Source organism: Thermobia domestica, chromosome 6 (genome assembly GCF_964235325.1).
Source record: "Thermobia domestica chromosome 6, izTheDome1.hap1.1, whole genome shotgun sequence".
NCBI lineage: Eukaryota > Metazoa > Arthropoda > Insecta > Zygentoma > Lepismatidae > Thermobia > Thermobia domestica.
The window spans coordinates 46331741-46353877 of record NC_137459.1 but is presented as its reverse complement, the minus strand read 5'-3'; the positions used below and the strand labels follow the sequence as shown (position 1 = coordinate 46353877).

General features: G+C 36.5%; 1 protein-coding gene across 3 annotated transcripts in view; it reads left to right on the top strand.

Annotated features, from left to right (window-relative positions):
* LOC145687969 (low molecular weight phosphotyrosine protein phosphatase 1-like) overlaps positions 1-21914 on the top strand; it is a 34844-nt gene extending 12930 nt beyond the window's left edge. For all 3 annotated transcript variants that reach the window (XM_081761582.1, XM_081761583.1, XM_081761581.1), the window contains 3 exons: positions 118-279; positions 15898-15991; positions 21566-21914. In XM_081761582.1, coding sequence (XP_081617708.1) covers positions 118-279; positions 15898-15978 — 243 coding nt within the window. In that variant the 3' untranslated portion in view covers positions 15979-15991; positions 21566-21914. The remainder of the gene's footprint in view (positions 1-117; positions 280-15897; positions 15992-21565) is intronic.
* The last annotated feature ends 223 nt before the right edge of the window (positions 21915-22137 follow it).

Here is a 22137-nt window from a genome sequence, read left to right as displayed (position 1 = left end):
TTCATGGTCGCGCTGGGTCGATGTCAGTTTCATAGAATATGCAAGCTCAGCATGTTAATACCAAGTGATGAGAGCGGTAGTGTAGCCAAATGTTATTTTTTCTTTTGTTTTTTTCAGATCAGAAAGGCAGACTTCACAACCTATGATTACATCTTTGGAATGGACGAAGAAAACATGAAGGAGCTGAGGAGGATGAGTCCAGCAGGGGCAAAGGCTCAAATTTTGTTGTTAGGAAGTTTCGATCCAAATGGTCGTAAGATAATCCGCGATCCTTATTACGTGAGTATTGTGTATTAGTTTCTTCTCTGCTTGTGTAAACAGTTCTGCATAAAATCATAATCCTTCATGAATGTCAGGTACCATAATATATACTGAGATGTGAAATAAATTGTCACACCACTTGGTAAGGTGCGTATCAACTTTTTGCCTAAAGTAATTGTCTTGACAGAAAATATTCATCAGATGTTGGAAATCGTAAACAATAAGTAGTACTTTACAAATACTGTAAGTATTTATTAACTCCATTTGAAACCAAGATACATTTGGTATTTGGAGAATCAGACAGTCCTCTATCTTGTTTCAAATACACTTAAAAAAAAGGAAACATGTTACACTATTTAATACACATTATTGCAAAGATAACCTGCTACGCTGTAATATACTTTATCCACTAGGAATCTCTTGAGTTTCTTTTTAAAAACATTTATATTTTCTTCATTTTTTATTTCTCTGGGCAGCTTATTGTAAATTTATACTCCCATATGGCTTGGGCCTTCCTGTACTGTTAGTTTTGTAAAATATTGTCTTCTTTCATTTTGCTGTCTGGTATTATAAACGTGACTTATTTGGGTTCCGTCTTTCAATTTTGCTGCATAGATTGCAGTTACGTATACATGCATAGATGGTAGGGTAAGGATGTGGTGCTGTTTAAATTTATCTTTGCATGATGTTCTCATGTGTAGACCAAATATTATCCGTATTGCTTGTTTCTGTTTCATGAAAACTGCTTTGCTGCTTGAAGATTTGCCTAAGAAAATTATGCCCTAATTTAGTATAGGGTGTGTAAGTCCGTAGTATACTTGGGTCAAAGCTTTAGTGTTTAACGTTTCTTTTAATATCCTGAGTGCATAAAGTCTGGAATTTAATTTTCCTATTATTTCTTTTATGTGGGTTTCCCAAGTTAGATTTTCATATATATTTAGTCCTAAAAAATTAATTTCATGGGTGAAATCTACTTTCAGATCAGTCAGTCTATTTTTGGTTTCTTTTATTTTTGTGTTTTGTTTTGTGTGAAAAAGTAGGTATTTTGTTTTTGTACTGCATAAGCAGTTACTTTCGAATCATTTTTTTTTTTTTTTTGGCTTGATCTAATACTCTGTATATGTTATTCCTTAGCTCACTTATGGTTTTACATTCCACAATTACGCTTGTGTCATCTGCATATAAAATTACTTCGAAATTCTTCAATATTCCAGGGAAATCATGTATATACAATAGAAATAGGGTTGGACCTAATATTGAATCCTGAGGCACACCGTTGCGGACTTGTCTTCGGTTTGATAAATATGTTTTTATATTCCCATTTTGTATGTGGGTCACTTCAACTGCTTGCGTCCTACCCTGTAAATAGGTTTCCATCAGCTGTAACACTTTTCCCCTTATGCCATAGTGCTCAAGTTTTCGTAAGAGTATTTTGTGGTTTACGAGATCGAAAGCTTTGCTTAAATCATAGAAAATGCCTAAAATTAGTATTTTATCATTTAGCCCTTTTAGTATGTTTTTTATAAGCGTATATGTTGCCGTAGTTGTGTTTTTCCCAGTTACAAAACCGTGTTGTTCATGCCATAGTATCTGTTGTTTGTTCAAGAAATTTATTAGTCTCTTTTTAATTAGTTTCTCAAATATTTTATTTATTGGGTGTAAGAGCGATATCGGTCTGTAGTTTTGTATCAATGTTCTGTCTCCCTGTTTAAAGATTGGTTTTATTTTAGCTTCTTTTAATTTTATGGATATTTTCCTGTATTGAGACTTTCATTGAATATGTATGTGAGTATTGGTACTAAATTCCGGCTGTTCTGCTTGATTATTTCAATTGGAATTTCGTCGTTTGTAGCTTTATTTGGGTTTAGTGTATTTATTTCATAAAATACCTCATGTTCTATTATCGGCATGAGAAACATAGTTTTGCATGTCCTAGGTTTAAAATTTCTTAATAGTTCAATAGCCTTTTCGCTGTCTTGCATCTTATTCGTTAATTTATCTGTAATATCGATAAAGTAGTCATTAAATATTTCTGATGTTTGGTCAGGATCCGTGATCTGTGTCTGATTGACACAAAGGCTAATATTGTTTTGTGTGCGTTTATTTTTCCGTCGTGTAATTTGATTAACTACCTTCCACAGTGTTTTTGTTTTGTTATTTGCTGTCATTATTTTGTTTGTGTAGTAACCTTGTCTAATATTACGTAATTTTCTTTCGTATTGATTTACAAATGCCTTATTTAGTGTTTTATTTCCTGTTTGTTGAGAGTTTTCCAGTAAGCGTCTTTTTATTTTACTGAGTTCCCTAACTTCTGGTATCACCCAACATTTTTTTAGTGTTTTTTGTATTATTTTTTATTATTATTTTCGGGAAGGATAAGTCAAAAATACAGTGAATACGATCAAAAAAGGCGTTATATTTTTGGTCAGTTGTGGATTTGTTATACACGTCCACCCATGTTTCGTTTGTTACTAATCTTGTAAACTTTTATTTATGTCTTAGGCTGTAGTTTGTGATTGTGTGTGTTTCGTGTGTATTGTCAATTTTTTGTTGTGTTTCTATGTACATCATCTGGCATGTGTGATCAGATAGTCCATCAATTATATCATATTTGATGTCATCTTTTATATTAGTAAATACATTGTCAGTAGCCGTTTTTGAGTGCGTGGTTATTCTTGTGGGTTTATTTATGATATATGTTATGTTATACGTGTTTAGAAGTGTAATTGCGCGTTCTTTTTGTGGGCAGTTTTTTAGGAAATCTATTTTGAAACCTCCGCATATTATAATTTTTTTCTTATGTATATTCCGAATGCTTTCTAGAAACATTTTGAGTGAATTAAAGAAAGTGTCAAGAGATCCCCATTGGCTACGATATACTACAGCAATTATTAAATTTAACTTTTCTGTAATAATGACTGCACATTCATAACCGAACTCGGTACTTGGCATGTCTATTTTTTAACATCTTGTGTCAAGTTTTCTACGACTAGGATTACTGATCCTTCCCCGCTGTTTATTTCCCTACAAAAGTGACTTAACTACTTCATAGTTTCGTATTTTTATTTGTTCAATATTGTCTTTTGTTAACCAATGTTCGGTCATGCACACGATTTGCGGTTGTTTGTCTATAGTATGCAAGAATGCTTCAAGGTCAGTTATTTTTGATGTCAGTCCTTGGATATTGTGGTGCATTAATGTCACAATGGGTTTCTGCGTGTTTCTCCTTATCTGGATATGTGTGTCGATGCCCTGTCCTGTCTGTTTTGCATTCGTTCCATCTGTTCTTCCACTCCCTCCCACTTCCCCCGTCTTCTCTGGAGTTAAACGATAGTAGACTCTGTGTGTTAGAATCGTGGCGGAGTATTTCCCATTCTGGCTTCACCTACTTGTTTATTTATGTTCTTTCCGGAACGCATAAAATGGCTTGGTGTTGCAAATTTAGTAGCGGAACTCTCATCTCCATGCCAGTTAACGCTGTTCAGCTTTCGTTTTAATCATGGGTGTGTACTAGGGATGGCCAGATCCGGATATTCGGATCCACTTGGGTTCGAATCCGAAAATTCGGATCTTTGGTCCGGATCCGAAATTCCGTGTCAGAAAATTCGGGTATTCCGAATCAGCAAAGTTTTCGAAATCATTGACAAAGTGGTTTTCAATCCTATGATTAAAATAAGATTTTAAGACACTCGTGGCACGTCATCGTGTGACGGCCATGCGTTCTCTTCATTCTGTCGATATTTGATTCCCGTGCCTTAATATGTCATAGTTACTCCAAAGTAGATTGACTAACACTGTTGACTTTAGTGAGAGAAATCTCACTGTCAGATTCGATTCTAGTGGAAACACTCGACCGAGAAGGTAGTAAATCTTTTTTAAAGCAGTCGTCTTGATTGAAGTTTGTCCTTTGTTTTCTGAAACACTAGTCAAATGCTGGGATGAAACCTTAGTTGCAAGCCCAGGCTTCTTCATTAGGCTCAGGCTGTGCTTCCTTTCCTAATCCTTTCTGAGTTATTGTAGTCACTGAATGGCATCATTTCCTAGTCGTGATGGGCTGGGCTATAGCTAATAGAACAGCTCATAAAATATAGATCAAATCAAATTAAGGAGCAACTTTCTTCTCTTGCTCTTGATGAGCTTTTTTTTTTTTTTTCTTTAAAAATACCTTTCTCTGTGACCGTACCACCCAAGATAATATTAAGAATTGTAGTAGAGATAAAGTTCCAAATGTCAATTAAAGTATCAAAATTAATGTATTATTGTAGCTGTAGGTGTATACAAAATATTATATGCAGCCTCAATCAGTAACATGTATCTTTATAATTAGTAATCCACCACTATTAAGTCTGAATAGGTTGTATAAGGAACTTTATCATTCACGCAAACACATAGGCGGATCCAGGGGGAAGGCGAAGGGTCGTTCGCCCCTACTCCAGCGGTATCATTAACAGTGTACTTTAGTAGTAATTTGTGACAATTTCAGATCATCTAAGTAATTTTTCACTGCTAGCATCCCCAACCACCCCCTAAGAGTCCATCCGCCCCTCCAGGAGTCCTTCATGGATCCACCCCTGCGCAATCATAATATACAACTCATTCAAGAGTATATTTTGTTGGCTTTTTAAAATTTTTATTTTAAAGGATTGTCATTTCTCGTGCAATTTTGTCTATAGGTATACATGCAATTTCCAATCATTACGCATATACATTTATATACTTACTAGCCTGCGGCTAGTGGGGGCTTCGCCACCAGACCCTAGTTACTGCTCGGCCTATGACTTCGCATCACAAAAGCCTCTAATCATACTCAATTTAAAAAGAAATGTTTGGGGATTCGCCCTCATACCCTCTGACATCTCATTTGATCGTTCTACGACCTCGCACCTCCGTCGTTTCTTCAATCTGCACCTCTTGCTCATCTACGGAAAGTAAGACTTCAGGATCCATTGTTATTATTGGATGTCGTCCTTTTATGTGTTTCCACAACGCGCTGGTACTTCATTTATTTCGTATTTTAATTTCGCAGTATTTGCAGGTGGCAGTTCCTTTTGATTTTTCACTTTAAAAGTGTTTCCAAATAGCACTCTTGCCCCCTCCTGGATTACCTCTATCGTAGAACACAGTCACACAGCACCAGGACGTAAAATAAAATGCCGTCAAATACAGTTCAGTTTAGCGTTGCCGTTGTTAATCCAGACAGTCAAATGAGAAACCATACAGCAGTGCAAGATAAACAAATGACGATTAAGTACAAATCAACTTTGCATTACCATTACTACCAACACAAAGTTCAAATTTCGGTTACGGTACGACCCACGTAGTTTGATAGAAACGGGAAAGTACCTACTAAATGTTTTTTCTAAGGTTAGTAAACATTTTTCTTAACATGACGTAAGTCGCATGTCACAAAGCAGTAAGTTAGCAAATAAGAGTGGCCAACCCAAGGGCGAACAACGCCCACAAAAATTTAATGATTACTCACCTTTCCCGAAAACACTTATGTAATTTAATACATATATAAAACTGCGAAAATTGTCAACGAATAGTGTTGCACCCGAAACGAGACGAGACATCCACGAAATGGTAGAATTTAATACAACTTTCAAATTTAAATTTAGAACCTACTGAGTATTAAACAAAATAAATAAACAAATAAAATAAAATAAAATAAAAAATAAACGTGATATTATTTTCTCACCTATCCATGTTCAGGAATACTTTTTTCTTTAATGATTTTAATTAATACTTTCTTGAATGGATTGTAGGATGTTCACTTAAACATTGTCATTCACGTTAGTTCGTTAGGCTTAAATATTTTTTAAAAGGGATGCAGTATTGTTCGAAGATTTTAAGGCACTTCTTTCCAGGGGTGTACATTTCAATAAGTTTGTCAGTTAAGAGCAGACATACAACAGAAGTAACGGATAATTACCATGAATAACGAACCTAGGACAACGCCACTAATAAACATTGTTTTTAACCTTTTGCGTATGGCTATTTGAGAATGCGTTTTTGATGCGTTACCCCCGCAGGGAGTGCGGTCAAGGTGGCTACTCGGTAATTTTAGGGGGGTGCGGTGGCTCAGTGGTAGAGCGTTCACCTCCGGTGCTTGGGGTCCCTGGTTCGATCCCAGCTCGCGCCGTGTGGACTTTGTGGTGGACAAACACCGTGCTCGTGGGTTTTCTCGGGGTTCTCCCGTTTTCTCCCACTTTCTTCATTCCACCATTTCACTCATCTCTCATTATCACCGTCTCCTTTACCCTAACCGGCATAACCGTGGGACGTAAAACTTAAAGATTTCATTTTTTTCGGTAATTTTACTTTCGCCAGAGTTATAAATCATATTGTGAGCCAGTCAGAGTTTCCGGGTCTTTTTACCAGGTCCAGGTCTATAATAGCAGAGTTCCAATTCTCTGCACAAAGCATCTTCCAAGCAGCTGTTTTTTTTTTTTTTTAATTCCCTTGCTTGGCAACACGTTTTTCCTTTTTGTCCTTCCTTTAGACATCTTTTAAACAGCAGGCGGTCTATTGTTCCTAAACGCACCAAATACGCTCGAGCTGACGTTTTCTCGGCGTTTTTATTACTTTCGCGTTTGCAGCGCATTGTGATTAGCCATCCACATTTAAATACATGGTCAGCGTATTCCAAGCGTACGCATGAGCAATAAATACGCTTTGCGAACGCTTATGAATAGCCACGTGCTTAAAGGACGGCAAGCCATTTTGTTGGCAAATCTGGTAAACCTTACCGGCCGGGAAGCCACTTTTGTGGCCCATACTACATGGGATTTTTTGGCCCGCGTGTAATAGTTTGCCAATCACGGAATGAGATCAAAGTTTTGCCTGAAGGGTTCTCTAATATTGCAGTTATAAGATATGTTTGACAAGTGATGGTATAAGCATTTGTTTCAAATACTACAAATAATTTTTAATAATCTTTAAATGGCCGCCGACTGGTGATGCATACAGGATTTCCTGCGCCGTCCTTTAAAGGTTAAGCAAATGCACAGATCTGCAACAGTTTATTTTATACATATGGATATATTAGTTCTGGGTCTGAATCTAAGATCAAAAATATTCAAAACAGGAGTCCGAATTCGAACTTCGAAATTTCGGAGCTGGATCCGGATATCCGAGATCGGATTCGTCTGGCCATCCCTAGTGTGTACTTTCAAAGTTCTTATTGTGCTATTCTTAGCGCTTTTATCATTAGGTTCAGTTAGTGTTTTGCTGTAATTTCACTTAGTCCTAAAACTTCTTATAAATGTTAATGTAGTAATTGTCTTATTGTAAAGATATATATATATATATTGACATGGAGTTGAACAGAGAGGGAGATGTGCGTGTGTTTCTTGCTTATTAGACATGGCATTTTCAATGACAGGCAGGACCCAATTGAGCAGGGAGCAGCCGTCTACTTTTAATGTTGTTTACGTGATTAGAAGCCAATTCGTTCGTCACCACGAACATAGAAATAAGATTGAAATCAGATCTGATTGTGTCACATTCACTATGTGGCCTCCAGTAATCAACATTTAGGCTCATTGTTGTGCTGGAACTGAATACACCACTGTAAGGATGTGTGTTGTGTGACGATTTTGCTATGCTCGGGTGAAGCACATAGCTCACTGCTAAAAGCACCAGTTACATCTTTAGGTGGCAAAACTGTAACTATGAAAGGAATATTAGATAGTGTGCGTAGTTAACAAGTCGCTGAACACAACATTTAATTTGATGATCAAGCGGTGGCCCATTGCTCAGCATAACAGGGCAAGCGACAAAAATCTTGACCTCAGTAAGAGTAATTGGTTTCACAGCCGCTACCAGAAAAAAAAAGTATCTCTGCCACCTACATTGTTTTTGACAATAGTTTTCTAATTGTTGTATTATTCTGAGTACAATTTCATTGATATACATATAATGTAGAAACTGTCATCATCATAATAAATTCTCGAATCTGTCATGCGGCCGAATATCTGTGTAGGAAGCCTCTCCAATGATCAACTACGTTTCACGTTTGTCATCCGGAAAGCTTTCTTATTTTATCCAGTTCTTCTTACATCCTGTAGCTTCTGTTGGTATTTCTCGTGGCCGTTTCCATGTCGTTTTCGTAGGTGAGTGCTAGCTTCTATTATTTTTAGATTCTCATACAACCTAATTTTTTTGTTCTTCTGTTCTGCAGAGACTTTCTTGATTAAGTGTATTCCTGATAGTTTCGTACCTTATTCGATGTTTCCCTTCCATGGATGTTTCTTAGGAACCATGTTGCTGTAATCTCCTAGTGTTTTTATTTGGTCGTTTTCATAAACTGCGTTATCCAGGTACATGGAAATTCGTTACCTTTAATAACAGTTTTCTCGTAGAGGTTTTTTAAATTTTAATTTGTAAGTAAAAACAAGAGCTTTACTTTTCTCTTCGTTTATGCAAGCCATATTCATCTATACATGTGTCTTAAGCATCCAGTTGATTTTATACTTTCTTGGTGTCCCTTTCTAATATAAACACGTTTTTGCCCTGGTGTTCTTTTACTCTGCTAACTATGCCGTCCATAAGAGTAAGTAGGATGTTTCCTAGCGGTTTCACAGCATAGAGGAAATCACACTGTCTTGTTTGAAAGCATGTTTCACTTCGAACCATCCCCTACTTCTATTTATCTGTTGACAGTACGGAAAACCACGTTCAAAGAGATCTTTAGTTTCGAAGGTTTTACAATTCAAATAATTGAGATGAATGACACTTTTTGCTGGGCACTTAAACAAGAATGTCGCTTGATAGTCTCGACATGCTCATGCATGATTGTAGACAAAAGTCCCAAATCATTTATTAACTTTAGAATGTTTCTAGCCTATGTACCTTGGTCCAATAACTAGGCTAGGTTCTAAGTCGATAACTTTGTCGCATATACTTTTAGTAAATTATTAGCTTAGAACTGGAATATTGCTTTTGCCACGGTCAGCATTTGCTGGGTATCACATTAATCAGTTATTAGCTCCTGGCGTAAGCATACGGGAGCTTATAGTTTCACTCTAGGTGTAGATGTGTGTGTATGCGATATTTTATTTATCGGGAACTATTGGCCAGATCTGAGCTAAATTTGGTGGGCAAATAACCCATGGCCAAATAAATAAGAAATGCTCTATTTGGTGACCGGGCTAGGCTCGGCTCGCCTTGCATGTGGTACTTAATTTCTCCTTAACTACAGGCTGGATCTGAACGGAATTGGGCGGGCAAGTAGCCCATCACTTAGGAACTAAAGATCGCTCTTATTTGGTGACTAGGGACAGGCTCGGCGTGACAACAGAGGCTGTGTTCCACAGCTTTGCAAGCTTGCAACTTCTTAGTTCGATTCACTTCAGCTTGTTACTATATAGTGTCGAATTAAATACTTTTTTTCTGCTGCAGTGTGAGAACTTACTTTGTTTTTGAAAACTTAACTTTTTTTTTTTTTTTTTTCGTAGGAAGTGCTTAACCTATTTGTTAAATTCTAATTCCGTGTTTATGTATTACATGCTATAGAGATTCATGCTCTAATAGGAATTTAATACAGGACCATACGTATCACAGGCAACGATGTTAACCAGACGGCTACTCTGCTAAGTTTCGTGCCTTAGTAAATATATAACTCCTGTTTATTCATTTATTTGAAAAAAATAAAAAAGCGTTTAAATAATTTGTTGTAAAGATCTTGTTAAAAGTTTAAAATTCTTTGAATTTAGTCTCCAGAAATGAAATGGACGTAAGAAATATTTCATTGTAGAATGTAGTAGTGTTGGAATCAGTTGATGTTTCTGTGACGCAATTCAGATCGTATTTTCATTTGTAAATAGATTTTTTATACGGCGTATTTTAATATGATGGACCTAGATCTTTACGTCAATATTTCCTGAATTATACATTATGTCTGATTGACCTACACAGCAATAAAGAAATAATAATAAAAAGCTTCTAAAGTTTCTAATACGACCACTAGAGCGTTCACTTAGTGCAGTCACACAGCAGCGTCAGTTGAGAATCAAAATAATTTTGTATGGCAAACAGATGTTTATGAACTGTTTTTATCCGCTAAAAAGATAAAGTACGTCGCCATGCTGGAAACCTGGCTTCTTCCAAGTGAGTAAAAATTCAGAAGACAACAGACAACTGCGTGAGACATGTAGAACTACCACCTGAAATATCGAAGAAACGAGAAACGCTAGCGATATACGATTTGTGGTAAGCAGCAGTATCAAATGAGGCTCGTCAAACGGAGGTATGGTGTGGTAGGAAAAATATCGACAAGTAGGGCGTCAGGACGTGAGACATACTGAGGCACTTATATTGTCAATCGTTCCATTGCAAAAAATGGAACGATTGACAATACAAGATCCTCAGTATGTTACGACCAGTACAGCTCACGCTGTGTTGTTTGATTTGGTATCTAGCGTCCCATTCAGCACTGAGGCTATATGATATGTGAACCTATTCCTTAACGTGGGATCCAAACTACATGAGCCGTCACCCTGAATCAAAACCAAATTTTCTGCACCAAAGGCGCGTACGCTAACTGTATAACCATGAGGGAGTTCATGGCACGAGATTCTGACCAGCCAAAGCTTTAAGATCACCTACCTAATATCTGGTACGTCCACCTTTGGCTCACAGGAAAGCAGCAGTGCCGTTTGGCATTGAAGCAGTGAAACCTTGGTACGTGCCTAGAGGCGTGGTGCACCACATCTGCACACACAAATCATTTAGGCCTAGTTCCTATAAATTCCACAATGAGCTCAGCTCTGACGTTCAGTGACAACCCAAAGGTGGTCAGTTGGGTTAAGATCAAGTAAGTTTGGATGCTATTGCAGCAAATTCACCACTGTACTTCTCGAACCACTGCGGCATACAGTTGGCCTTATGACAAGGGATACATGTTCGATATAAATGGTATACAAATACATGATCAGCAATGACCTGCCGGTAGCTGAGAGCCGTCATGGTGTCCCCCACACGCAGTACTGGGCTGATGATGACCATATGAAAGTTCCACAAATTATAATGAAGTTATCACGGACCTATCGTCACCCTACCGCGTACGGTTCGGGCAACTGTTTCCTTGCAAGACGACAGCTTCTGACCCTTCCATAGATGCAGTGAAGGTAGTATGTGACTCATCGGGCCATGCAACGTTATGCCATTGCTGGGCTGTCCAATGACAATGGACACCTGTCTATTTCGGTCGTAATAGACAGTGCCGTGAGATTAAATTGGTTCTCATGTTCGGCGTCAGCTGCAAAAGCCCGTATCTAATAGTGTACAGTGAACTGTGTGCTCAGACATGCTCGTGATTTGTTCACTGTTAAATCTGTTGTTAATTGTGCCACAGTTTGCACCCTATTCTGTTACTCTAACTTGACAGTCTGTGAGGTCCGATATTTTTTAATGAGGTGTGACCGTCGTACTTCTTGTCGTTTGGTGCTGGTTTAACCGACCTTTTCCCACCTTTGGAAGATACTAATTACAGCAGTTTGTAAATACCCGATAAGTCGCACTAATTGCAAAATATTTTTTTCACAGCTGTATGGCCATCACAAACTAGTCCCTATCAAATTCTGATAAACCGCCGGCCTCCTTCCCTCTACACAGGAGCACCATTCTGACTGATCGAGTGAAATCCTTGTCACCGTCTGGCGAGCGGTTTTTTCGTTCCCCCATGACTCTCACGTCATCTCAACGACTTCGTTTGAAAAGTAGCGGGTGGTTGTAATGTTTTGACTGTTCAGTGTACTTCTCTGTTCCTGGTTTGAAATATCAAGAGAGAGAAAATATTTGCAGGACGTATATCCTCAACATCAATAAATTGAACACCTCTCTCTCTTTCTTTTTTTCTTTCGTCGTGCATTTTCTGCCCTTTTTAGCAGATAGAGATGGTATTCACACTTTATCATCTGGTGATCTAGCCAGAGCCAACTGAGATTGTTAAAATGTTTAAGATGTATACCTGACCACTACATAAAAAAAAAAAAAAAAAAAAAATCTCAAACAACACTAAATACCGGTTAAACAATATTTTGTGCCTCTTAATGTGAAAGGAAATGAACAATATAACTGTAAAAAAATCTTTGTACTTCTCGTTTCGAAAAGTCTAAGAGGGGACAATGACTATGCTTTCAAAGCAAGTTAAGGTCACAGTTTACTTCCGAAATCAACTTACTGTTGTGAAACCGCTATGAAGTATTTGAAGTACGTCGAAAAATTATATAGTAAATATACATTTCACATATTTTTCGAGAAAAGAATTAGCCGTTAATTTTTTAATCGTTGCCATTTTTTTAAACGATTAGCAATTAAAAATTAACTCTCGGACAATTTAATTGATTAAATTGAAAATTAACAAAATTTATAACATTAATTTAATTGTTTATTTTTTAACGGATTAATTACAAGTCTGGGTACAACTTTTGGAAAATTATTGTTAGGTTACAAAAATTATTGTAATGACTAGCTGAACCTGCGCTCTTTACACAGCGCATCATTCGCATATGAGCATAAATATCCTTCTCATTCCTCACATCTGTACTTTCCCTTTACAGACACAAGTGAAAAAAGTCTTGATTAAAAAAAAAAAAAAAAATCGGCAAGGCATATCATAAAGGGAACCTCAATATTTCGCACCGTTTGCAAGATTTGAGCCTACTTCCGGTTGGAGTTTCTAATTCATGTGTGATCAGTGTTTTCTTTCTTCTTGCATGCAGTATATAATAAGCAAATATGTTACATACGCAATTAATTATAATCGCAGTTATATGTGGTGTTCATTGGACAAATCACTCCAAAAATAAAGATTCATCTTACTGGTTAAACTAGAGAAATGGTTATCGTTCCTTTTTCATTATTATTTGGCCATGAAATAAACGCCTGAGACATATGCAACCCCTATATACACAATAGGGTGGTGTTGGAATGTATAACGCGTAGGATATGGTGCTTTATTATTATTTTTTTTTTAATTTCAACACTTCCATGCGTACCCTAAAAAATGTAATAAAGAAATAACGGCCACGTTTTTTAAATATTCAATTAGAACTGGACAATCTACGCAAAATTTCCAATCGATCAGTGAAAACGTCATCTTTCTAGAGCCTGTAGTTTCCGAAATCTCATTGTCGAAAAGATTGACCACAAACATATAAATTACCACAATATATAGTTTAAAAGAACTCGGAAGATGGAAGCACAATTCATGTGCATTGATTTTAGAGAAGGCTTATTAAAATACAAAGGCTTTGAACAACAATTTTATATCATAAACTTTATGAAAAAGATCTAGCTAACTGATTTATTTAAAGTACTCGTACTTAAAATGTTTCTCTCTGTTAAACGTGAAATCACACATAACCGTAAATGGAAGATTTGAAAGCCATAGTTATACGTTGGAGCTCGGGCGCTTTTAACTGGTATTGTAGCATTTTAATAGATAGATAATTTAATGTATTAAGGAGTTTATAAAAAGAACATGTTCGTTTCCTCATTCATATATCGGCATGACCAAAAGGAATATCTCACTAGAGTTATGGAATATGTGAGGGAGGGATTTCAGGAGAGAAGACCCCTTCCCTTCACACACACACATCAGATCTTTCCAAACACAAGAATCTCAGCTTCAAATTGGTAGCATTATAGTTCTACATCTCTGTTTATCCAACACTGAAAGAACTGTTTTTGAATCGTTCTGCACCAGAACTGAGAACTCTTTTGTAAATCAAGACGAAGGAAATTTAAATTATAGATGGGATTATCCATTTATTATACATTTTCAGCTTAGAAACACTCAAGTCTAACAAATAAAATTAACTTTATTACTTTTAGTGTTACAGAATTCGAGCACTAACAAGATTTGAAAAGAAAGAACGAAAAAAATCTTTTATTTACAGTTTAATTCATGTATAACAGCAGCATAAAAACTTACTTAGCACGGATGCCGCTTTTCATTTGTTTACCAACACAGTAGATTCTTCTTGAAAATAATAATAATATTTATTCCATACGCTATCTTCACACGTTAATGAATATCTATTTCTACAACCTATATAATAGTGAATTTAAATTTGTCCAGAAACTTACTCCAGTATCTACACATAAGATGAACAAAGTGTTTCAAACTCGTTGTTAACATTTGATCGATGCATCACACTTTTTGTAAGAAGCCTGTTTTATTGAAGTGGAAATTGATCAGCTATTTCCTGGAATTTCGTTAATATTTTACTCACAGGAAAGTTTAAGAACTAAAGACCAATGATAATATTAGTAATACAACACACTAGTTTACCTAAATGATAAGCATTATTTCTACAATTTTCGGGGATAATGGTTTTACTATTTTTAAGAATAGTTGTACAGAAAGAATAAACCCAACAATGCGTCCAGTTGAGTAATTTCAAGATGTTACTAAAGAAAGTGGACATTAAGAAAAGCTGAAATATCCAAGCCGGAAGCATTTGAAATCTGTTGGCGCAGAGTGCTGCGCATATCATGGACCTAAGGAAAAGGAATAAAGATGTACTAAAGGAAGCTAATGAAGGAAGACAGATCATAAAGATAATAGGAAAAAGAAGAAACAGCATGCTTCGCCATCTTATTCGGCACTCCGATTGGATCACTGTGCTGACACAGGGAAAGACATAAGGAAAACAGGAGGAGAAAGACCAAGGATAGAATATCTAGGTGCAGTTACGAAGGAGATACCTTTCCAAAGTATAAAACAGCTCTTACAAGGGAGAGAACAATTTTAAAATTTCCATGTTGCCCACCAACCTAGGGTTGAAGAAGACGACTATAGAAAGTTGCAGAATACACTGGAACTGTGTAAGTGAATCACCAAAACTCAGAATACAAGGCAAGAACGCTTTTAACTGATAAAATCTTTAGATAAATCTTGCATCACACTTCGGTACATTTACAGTGCTAGTAAATCACAATAACAATAATCCACTCCAAATGAAAAGTGATGACCTACATTTTTAGTTATCATGATTGTTAGCTATAGCTCTTAAAATTCTGTTGGACGGAAGGAGACACGGTCTCACTGGTGGAGCGCTTACCTCTAGTGCGTGGAGTCCCTAGTTCGATCCCCGGCGAAGTAAGGTGTTGCTGGACATCATGTCCGTGGGTTTCTCTCCAGGTACTCCCGTTTTCTCCCACTTTCTCGTTCCACCAATTCTATTATTATTCATTTCCTTTAATCATCGTCTCCCTTAGCCTAAAAAGCGTAATCGTGGGACATTAAATTGAAAGATTTCATTTTTCTAACGGAAATGGTTATGCATCTTATTTAATCAAGAAAGACACCTTATGCCCGCTTGTACAGTAATGAATCATCTAAATTAACATAAAGCCTGTAGCTATTATAATGTTTTAGTAATGTCTTGTATGTATTGTAATGATAAAAGGTTAAAAAAAAAAAAAAAAAAAAAAAAAAAAAAAAAAAAAAAAAAAAACCTCATGCACTATGAATTTGAGTTAACAACAACGATTTTTTCCCCCCAAATCTTCGATAATTCCATAAGAAATATTAACATGTGGGCACTTTGCCATTCTTGGATTTTGTAAGCTTAAGGACTGTTTTATTTGTGGCAAGTTAATGATTATTTATTTGTTTACTTTAAGGACGATGGTGATCAAGGCTTTGAAGACTGTTACGAGCAATGTGTTAGCTCAATTGAAGCATTCCTGAGTCAACATGGCTAATATGCATGTAATGGTAATTATCTGTTTCTCTTATTTCCATTAGTATTTAGAATAAATAAGTGGGTAAGAAACATAATAATTCTTCTATTAATCCGTCACGCAAAAGCTTACCTATATAAGAATTTAGTAACATTGTTTACTACGTTAAGTGAAGATATTAAATACTCTAGTATTTTGTGTAATGTTCGTTTTGTGCTTCTAAAAGGGACGCTAAAGAATTATATGTTTTCAAGGTACGCTAAAGATATGACTAGAATGCGGGTGTTCATGGAGTAAAAGCATGGAAAATAAACAAGCAAGTGGGTACGTATAATTCACAAAAGAGGCACTAGAATCTAACTCAGATAATGAAGATAAATATTCGATGAAATTAAGCCATCGTGATGTTCAAATAATCTAGAAACCATTGTTTCTAGAAAAAAAATCTTATTCTAAAGAAAGAAACACGATTTCCTTTACTCATGTGTATCTAATAAGTATGTAGATTATTCCAGTGTTCGAGTCTTGGAAAATATCGAAAAAATTTTAAAAAAAAAGTTCAAAAAATGATAAGCACAAAAAGATAAAAATAATCCGCACCTTTTGTTTTCTTGTGGACTGGTAGGATTCTATCATTTGGTTCGACAGATTCTTTCTTTTAGTTCCAATTCTTTTTCCGGGGCCACACGTTTCTGTCGTCGAGAATGGTTTTCTTGCACTCCATTACCTTGGACCGCGTACGCCCCACACAGATCCTATGGTGAGGGCGTACTTATAGGATAGCCAGAAAGTAGTGTAAGTTCTTCTCGCAAGCGTCCCGGTGTGAAGATCCAGCGTTCACACACATTTTTTATTTATAAATATATATGTAATACCGACTTTATATGGGTACCTAAAGAACTTTAAAATCGGGCCCGGACTCACTGTCTCATAAAAAGCCCAAAACACGCGAGAGCGAGGCAAACTCTCAAGTTGTACAATCCGCGGCAAAAAACCTGCAACATGAGCATATAAGTTTATTATGAAATGCCGAAGTCTTTTGCTCCAAAATAAGTGTGCACGGGAGGAGGTCGAGGTTTATCCTGGCGTGATTCGTTCCACTTAGACATTATGTTCATTCCCTGTGCTGTTAGGCGTAGTTTCACAATAAACTTACATCCTCATGTTGCAGGTTTTTTGCCTCGGATTGTACATAGGGTGGAAAAGAAACGTATCGCGACGCTAGTAGTCCGATATCTTGTAATTAAAAATACTGATAGTGCCAATGCTGAAGCAACGCTCGATCCACAACAAAGTCAGTGGGGGCTAGCAATCGACAAGTTAGTGTAAAAGACAATCACTTCATTCACTTATGTTGTGGGTCCAGGTAAATGGCAACGTTGCATTTTCATTTAACATTGGACGCATAAAGTGTGTACAAGTCAAATGGCTCGTCCGATTAAAAAAAAAAATCCTTCACTTTGGATTGAAAATATCATATTTGAAGACACTTTTTGCTCTTGCATTTTGTTGTAATTGTGATAATAACAGAGTTACCCTATGTCAGAGAACTTTTGAGACACCCTGTATATTACTAATAATCCATAATATATTCAGATATATTTACGAGAAACAAATAAAAAGTAAGAAGAATAAAAACCAGCATCTTTGTCCAATATTAGTAAGTCTCGAGAGATTCATGGATGGTCTGCTCAACCGACTTCTTGAATAGATTGATTGATTGAAATTGTCGTATGTTGGATGGAAGATCATTCCATGCACGGATAGTGGATGTAAAGAAAGATTTCCAGTAATATTTCGACGAGTGTAGGGGAAGTGAAAGTAGTTCATTTACATCTGATGTATCGTGATCGTGATGAGCATTTAATGGTTGCAATCCTTGAAATGAGTAGGAAGGTTGTTGAAAGCACAAAGACTTAAAGAGAAATGTGAGTCGATGCAGATGACATCTATCGGCAAGTTTCAGAAGTCCCAGCTTTCTGCAGTATGGAGTTAAATGATTAGATAGTTTTAGATTAAGCAAACGGTATGCAGGCATTTTGGATACTTTGTAACCGGTACACTAATTTTTCCTATAAATCTGATAGAGCTACATCACAATATTCGAGGTGAGGAAATAGAAATTTTACAAGGAGTAATTCTGTGTTAATAGGTAGAATTTTCTTTAGTCTAGTGAGTGAATGCAAAGACCAGAACGTTTTCTTACATACAGCATTGATGTGAGGTTTCCACTCAAGAAATTGATCTATTAATATCCCTAGATTTGTGATAGTTTCAGAAAATGGAATACTTGTTCCATTTATCTGTACTGCTGGTATATTCGAACGGTGCTTTTGTATAAGTCGTTTAGAGGAGAGACAAATGCATTTAGATTAAAATGGATATATGGTTAACCCATTTTCAATTGACCACAAGTAAATGCGGTGCAAATCATTATTGATTTGTTGAATTGAATCGTTCAAGTTTTCGGGTTGACCTGAGATATAGATTTGAATTTGAGAGACAATAAAGCGTAATTTGGGAATTGAATATTCCCTTTCAGCACCGAACTATTTAAGACATGGACGGTGGAGCTTACAATGATGACGGGAAGAAATATATTCTAGATGGAATAATAATAGAGGAGTAGCGAAAATTGATTGGGTGGTTAATTTGAAGTTTAATGTCCCAGTTCAGCACAGAGGCTGTACGAAACTTCGACCTATAGCTTAACATGGGATCCGAACCACATGAGGTCCTACTTTAATGAATCGTTCACGCTCTTCCTGCACGAGGGAAAGTTGAGTTTCAAGTGTAACGTTAATGCGCTTCAGACTGAAGGAGACATTGAGAAATGTAGATGAATGAAGAGAAGGCACGGTAGGTCAGTGGTAGGAGTCTTCCTCTGGTTCTTTCTCAACCATATCTGGCTGTGGACATTGTGTTTTTGGGTTTTGTCGGGGTTTTTCTTCCCCCCCCCCCCCCCTTATCAGAATTTCGTCAACTCTTCCATCACCATTCGCTTGAATTTAGTATCCGTCTCGTTTATCCTAAAGAGAATCATGGAATATTAAGATTTGTCACTTTTCACTTTACAATGAATAAAGATTAAATATTATGTGGTCTATATCTAATAAGAAAGGTCTATATCCATGGGCATCTCTGGCATGTTAAAATTGGGGGGATGGGGACGACTAGAATGCGAGTAGACCACAACTAAAGTTACGTCAAAAATGAGGAAACTGGAATCTAATTTACTAATCGGATCCGCTCTTTCTACCTTTACCAACACAATTCGTCATAATTTTCTTTCATCACTGGTAGGCTATTTTCCGGAAAAAAAAAATTATATAATATGGTTCTTAGGTAATTTCTTCACCTTGACGTTCCTACCGGTGAATTCCTGCCCAGTGTTCTTAAACGCATTTGCAGCAGTATAGTTTTATAGTCCTCATATATTTCGATTTTCCAACTAACAAAATCTTAACACTCTTAAAGAAGTCTTACGATGACACTCTTGATTGCGAATTTTTGATTTTCATTCTTCTTGTATATTCTTAATAAACTCAAAAGGTGTATTACCTACCTTTTTGTTCTTCATTTCACTGTATGTTTCTGAAGTTGGCCAATGAACCATCCTCGTTTATTTCGTTTTTCGTTTTAATGTCTAAAATGTACAGTTTATTTTTGCTGTCATCCGGCTCCTTAATATATTCTTTCCATCTTCCTCAAGCACAATTCGCTCATTAAACACTCATTTCTATCTTTAGTTTCTATATTGTCATAGTAGTTGTCCCTTGCTGCCCTTCTACAGTATTCGCATGAAACTAACCATCATATATCATATTCAAATTTCTGTATCTTTTTAAATTCCTCTGTTACCTTCGCTTCTATTTCCCTGTCTTTGTAGATTTCCTTTCTTAATTCGCAGATAAACTTTCCATACATCTTTTCCTTTCCTTCGTCATGGAAACCAATTGTTACTGGTTAAGCAATGGAAAAATAGTTTGCCTGCAGCCGAGACTACTTTGACCAACCAAGATTTTTTTTTTTAATCTATCTTTGAAAGTGACACATCAGGTAGACATTTTAACCACATTAAGCTAATGTTTAAGAACAGGCATAACTTTAATTTGTTCTACCTATGTCTTTACTTCTTCCATATAAATCAAATACTTTCAGCATTGATCCACTTATATCGTACTCAAAATTTTTAGTGGGGACGCGTCCCCCCTTGCCCCCCACCAGAGACGCCCATATCTACATCTAATATTCTACGCTGTTAGAGTTTAGAAAATACGAGGGCCGTTTTTCTTGATGGCAATGTTATTGGAATAGGCTCGTTTAGATATTCTGTGACAAATGCCGAGCTAGTTCTGGAATTTTCTGTAAACTAGTTTACGTTTTGATTATGGATTATTACCTCGTTTTAGTGAATTAAAACCGGTTGAATGTGGTGTGTTTTATCGTCCTAAATAATGTTTACGCGCCAGGAACAACAAGCGTTCATCAAGGTTGAATTTGCTCATAAAAGAAATTCACTGCAAATTTACAAGGGGTTTTGTGAGGCTAGCGCTGCCTCAGCTGTACCGTACTGTACAGCGGCCTGATGGGCAAGAGCATTTTAAGGTAGCTATAACTCCGCTTTCAAACACATGGCGGACCGGCCCCTCGTACTGTAACGTGTCCAAATCACCACACACGTCGCGTGTTATTCAAGAATGTCTGCCGATAGGTTGTTAGTTACAATTAGAAGTCCCATTGAACATTTCACCGTCTGACTAGAAACGTGGACATACATAAAGTACCGTCAACATTGCTGCCACATCTTACTATCTTACAGAAGTGGCAGAGATGGGAATGTGCACTCATTCACCCCGAATATTACGAAGAGAGACCATTCCTTCGTGACATTATTGCAATTGACGAAACTTGGAGTATGTTCTATGAACCTGAATTGTAACTGCAATAAAATGAATGGCGTCGTCCGTCTTCGCGACATATAAAGAATTGAAACAGAATGCCGGAAATGTGTATGTTAAGATGATGCTGACGTATGACTATCAAGGAGTTATCCAAAGTTCTTTCACAGAGAGCAATAATTTGCACGGCCTACTATGTTTAGTTTATATGTAACATCATCTGAACCGTTCTGTCAAGCAAAATGGATCACATAGTCTGCAGATGAGAAACTTGGTAAGAGTTCTTCACGGATACATCAGGTGTCTGGTCAACATGACGTTTATACTGCAGAAATAGGGTCAAAACGCGCAATACAATGAATCGTTACTACTCACCAAACATGAGTCATTGTGATTTCAGTTTGTTTCCAAAACTGAAAAGAATCACCATGAAATATTTCGTGATATTTCTAGTGCGCCCTTTTCTAATATTATCATAAAATAATGCATTCAGCAGCATATAACGCCTGCTAGACGTTTGAAAACAAATTACCAAAGTAACAAATCACACCAAGAGATTATAATCACTTCCATGTCGGACACGTTTGTATTTTGCATATGGTACATGTTACTACTTCAAGAAAAACGGCCGTTATATAATGTATTTTATTAATTATTACTTTGTTTTTCTTTTAAATATGATGTGTCATATTTTTTCTTTTTTTTAGAAAAGTGGAAAAACATGAACCAGTGGAATTTGCAAGAAACGTTCGTTAAAGTTTTAACATTTAGGACTTTATATTTAAAATATACACTGAAGACTACAGTGTAAGTTTGTAGGAAGATAATGTGTGAACGTGTGACTGGGCTACATCATTTGGAGAAGATTCAAGAGTTGATGAGCATTTGTTATATCTGTGACGAAACAAAGAAGAAGAAAGGTTTGTGTATGAATTTGTAGAACTCGAAAAAATTTCAAAGAAGAGGAAAAAGACAATATCTTTTGATTAATCTTGCAAATGTTTATAAGTACGGTTGTACTGTTAATTCTTACAGTAATATATATTTTTACTTAAATACCTCAGTTTAGTTACTTCCATAACTTCTTTTATTTAATTATCGACTCATTTATAGTTGCTATGATTTACTGTTATTCAGGAAACAGTTATAGTAGGAGGTGGTTATTTTCGGAAAGCAGTTAATCACGGTCTCCCAGTTTAAAGGTACTATCCGGCATTTATGACCTGAAGAAGAATTCTAGAAAACTCCTGCCAAATTGACCAGCTGCAGTTTCGAACCC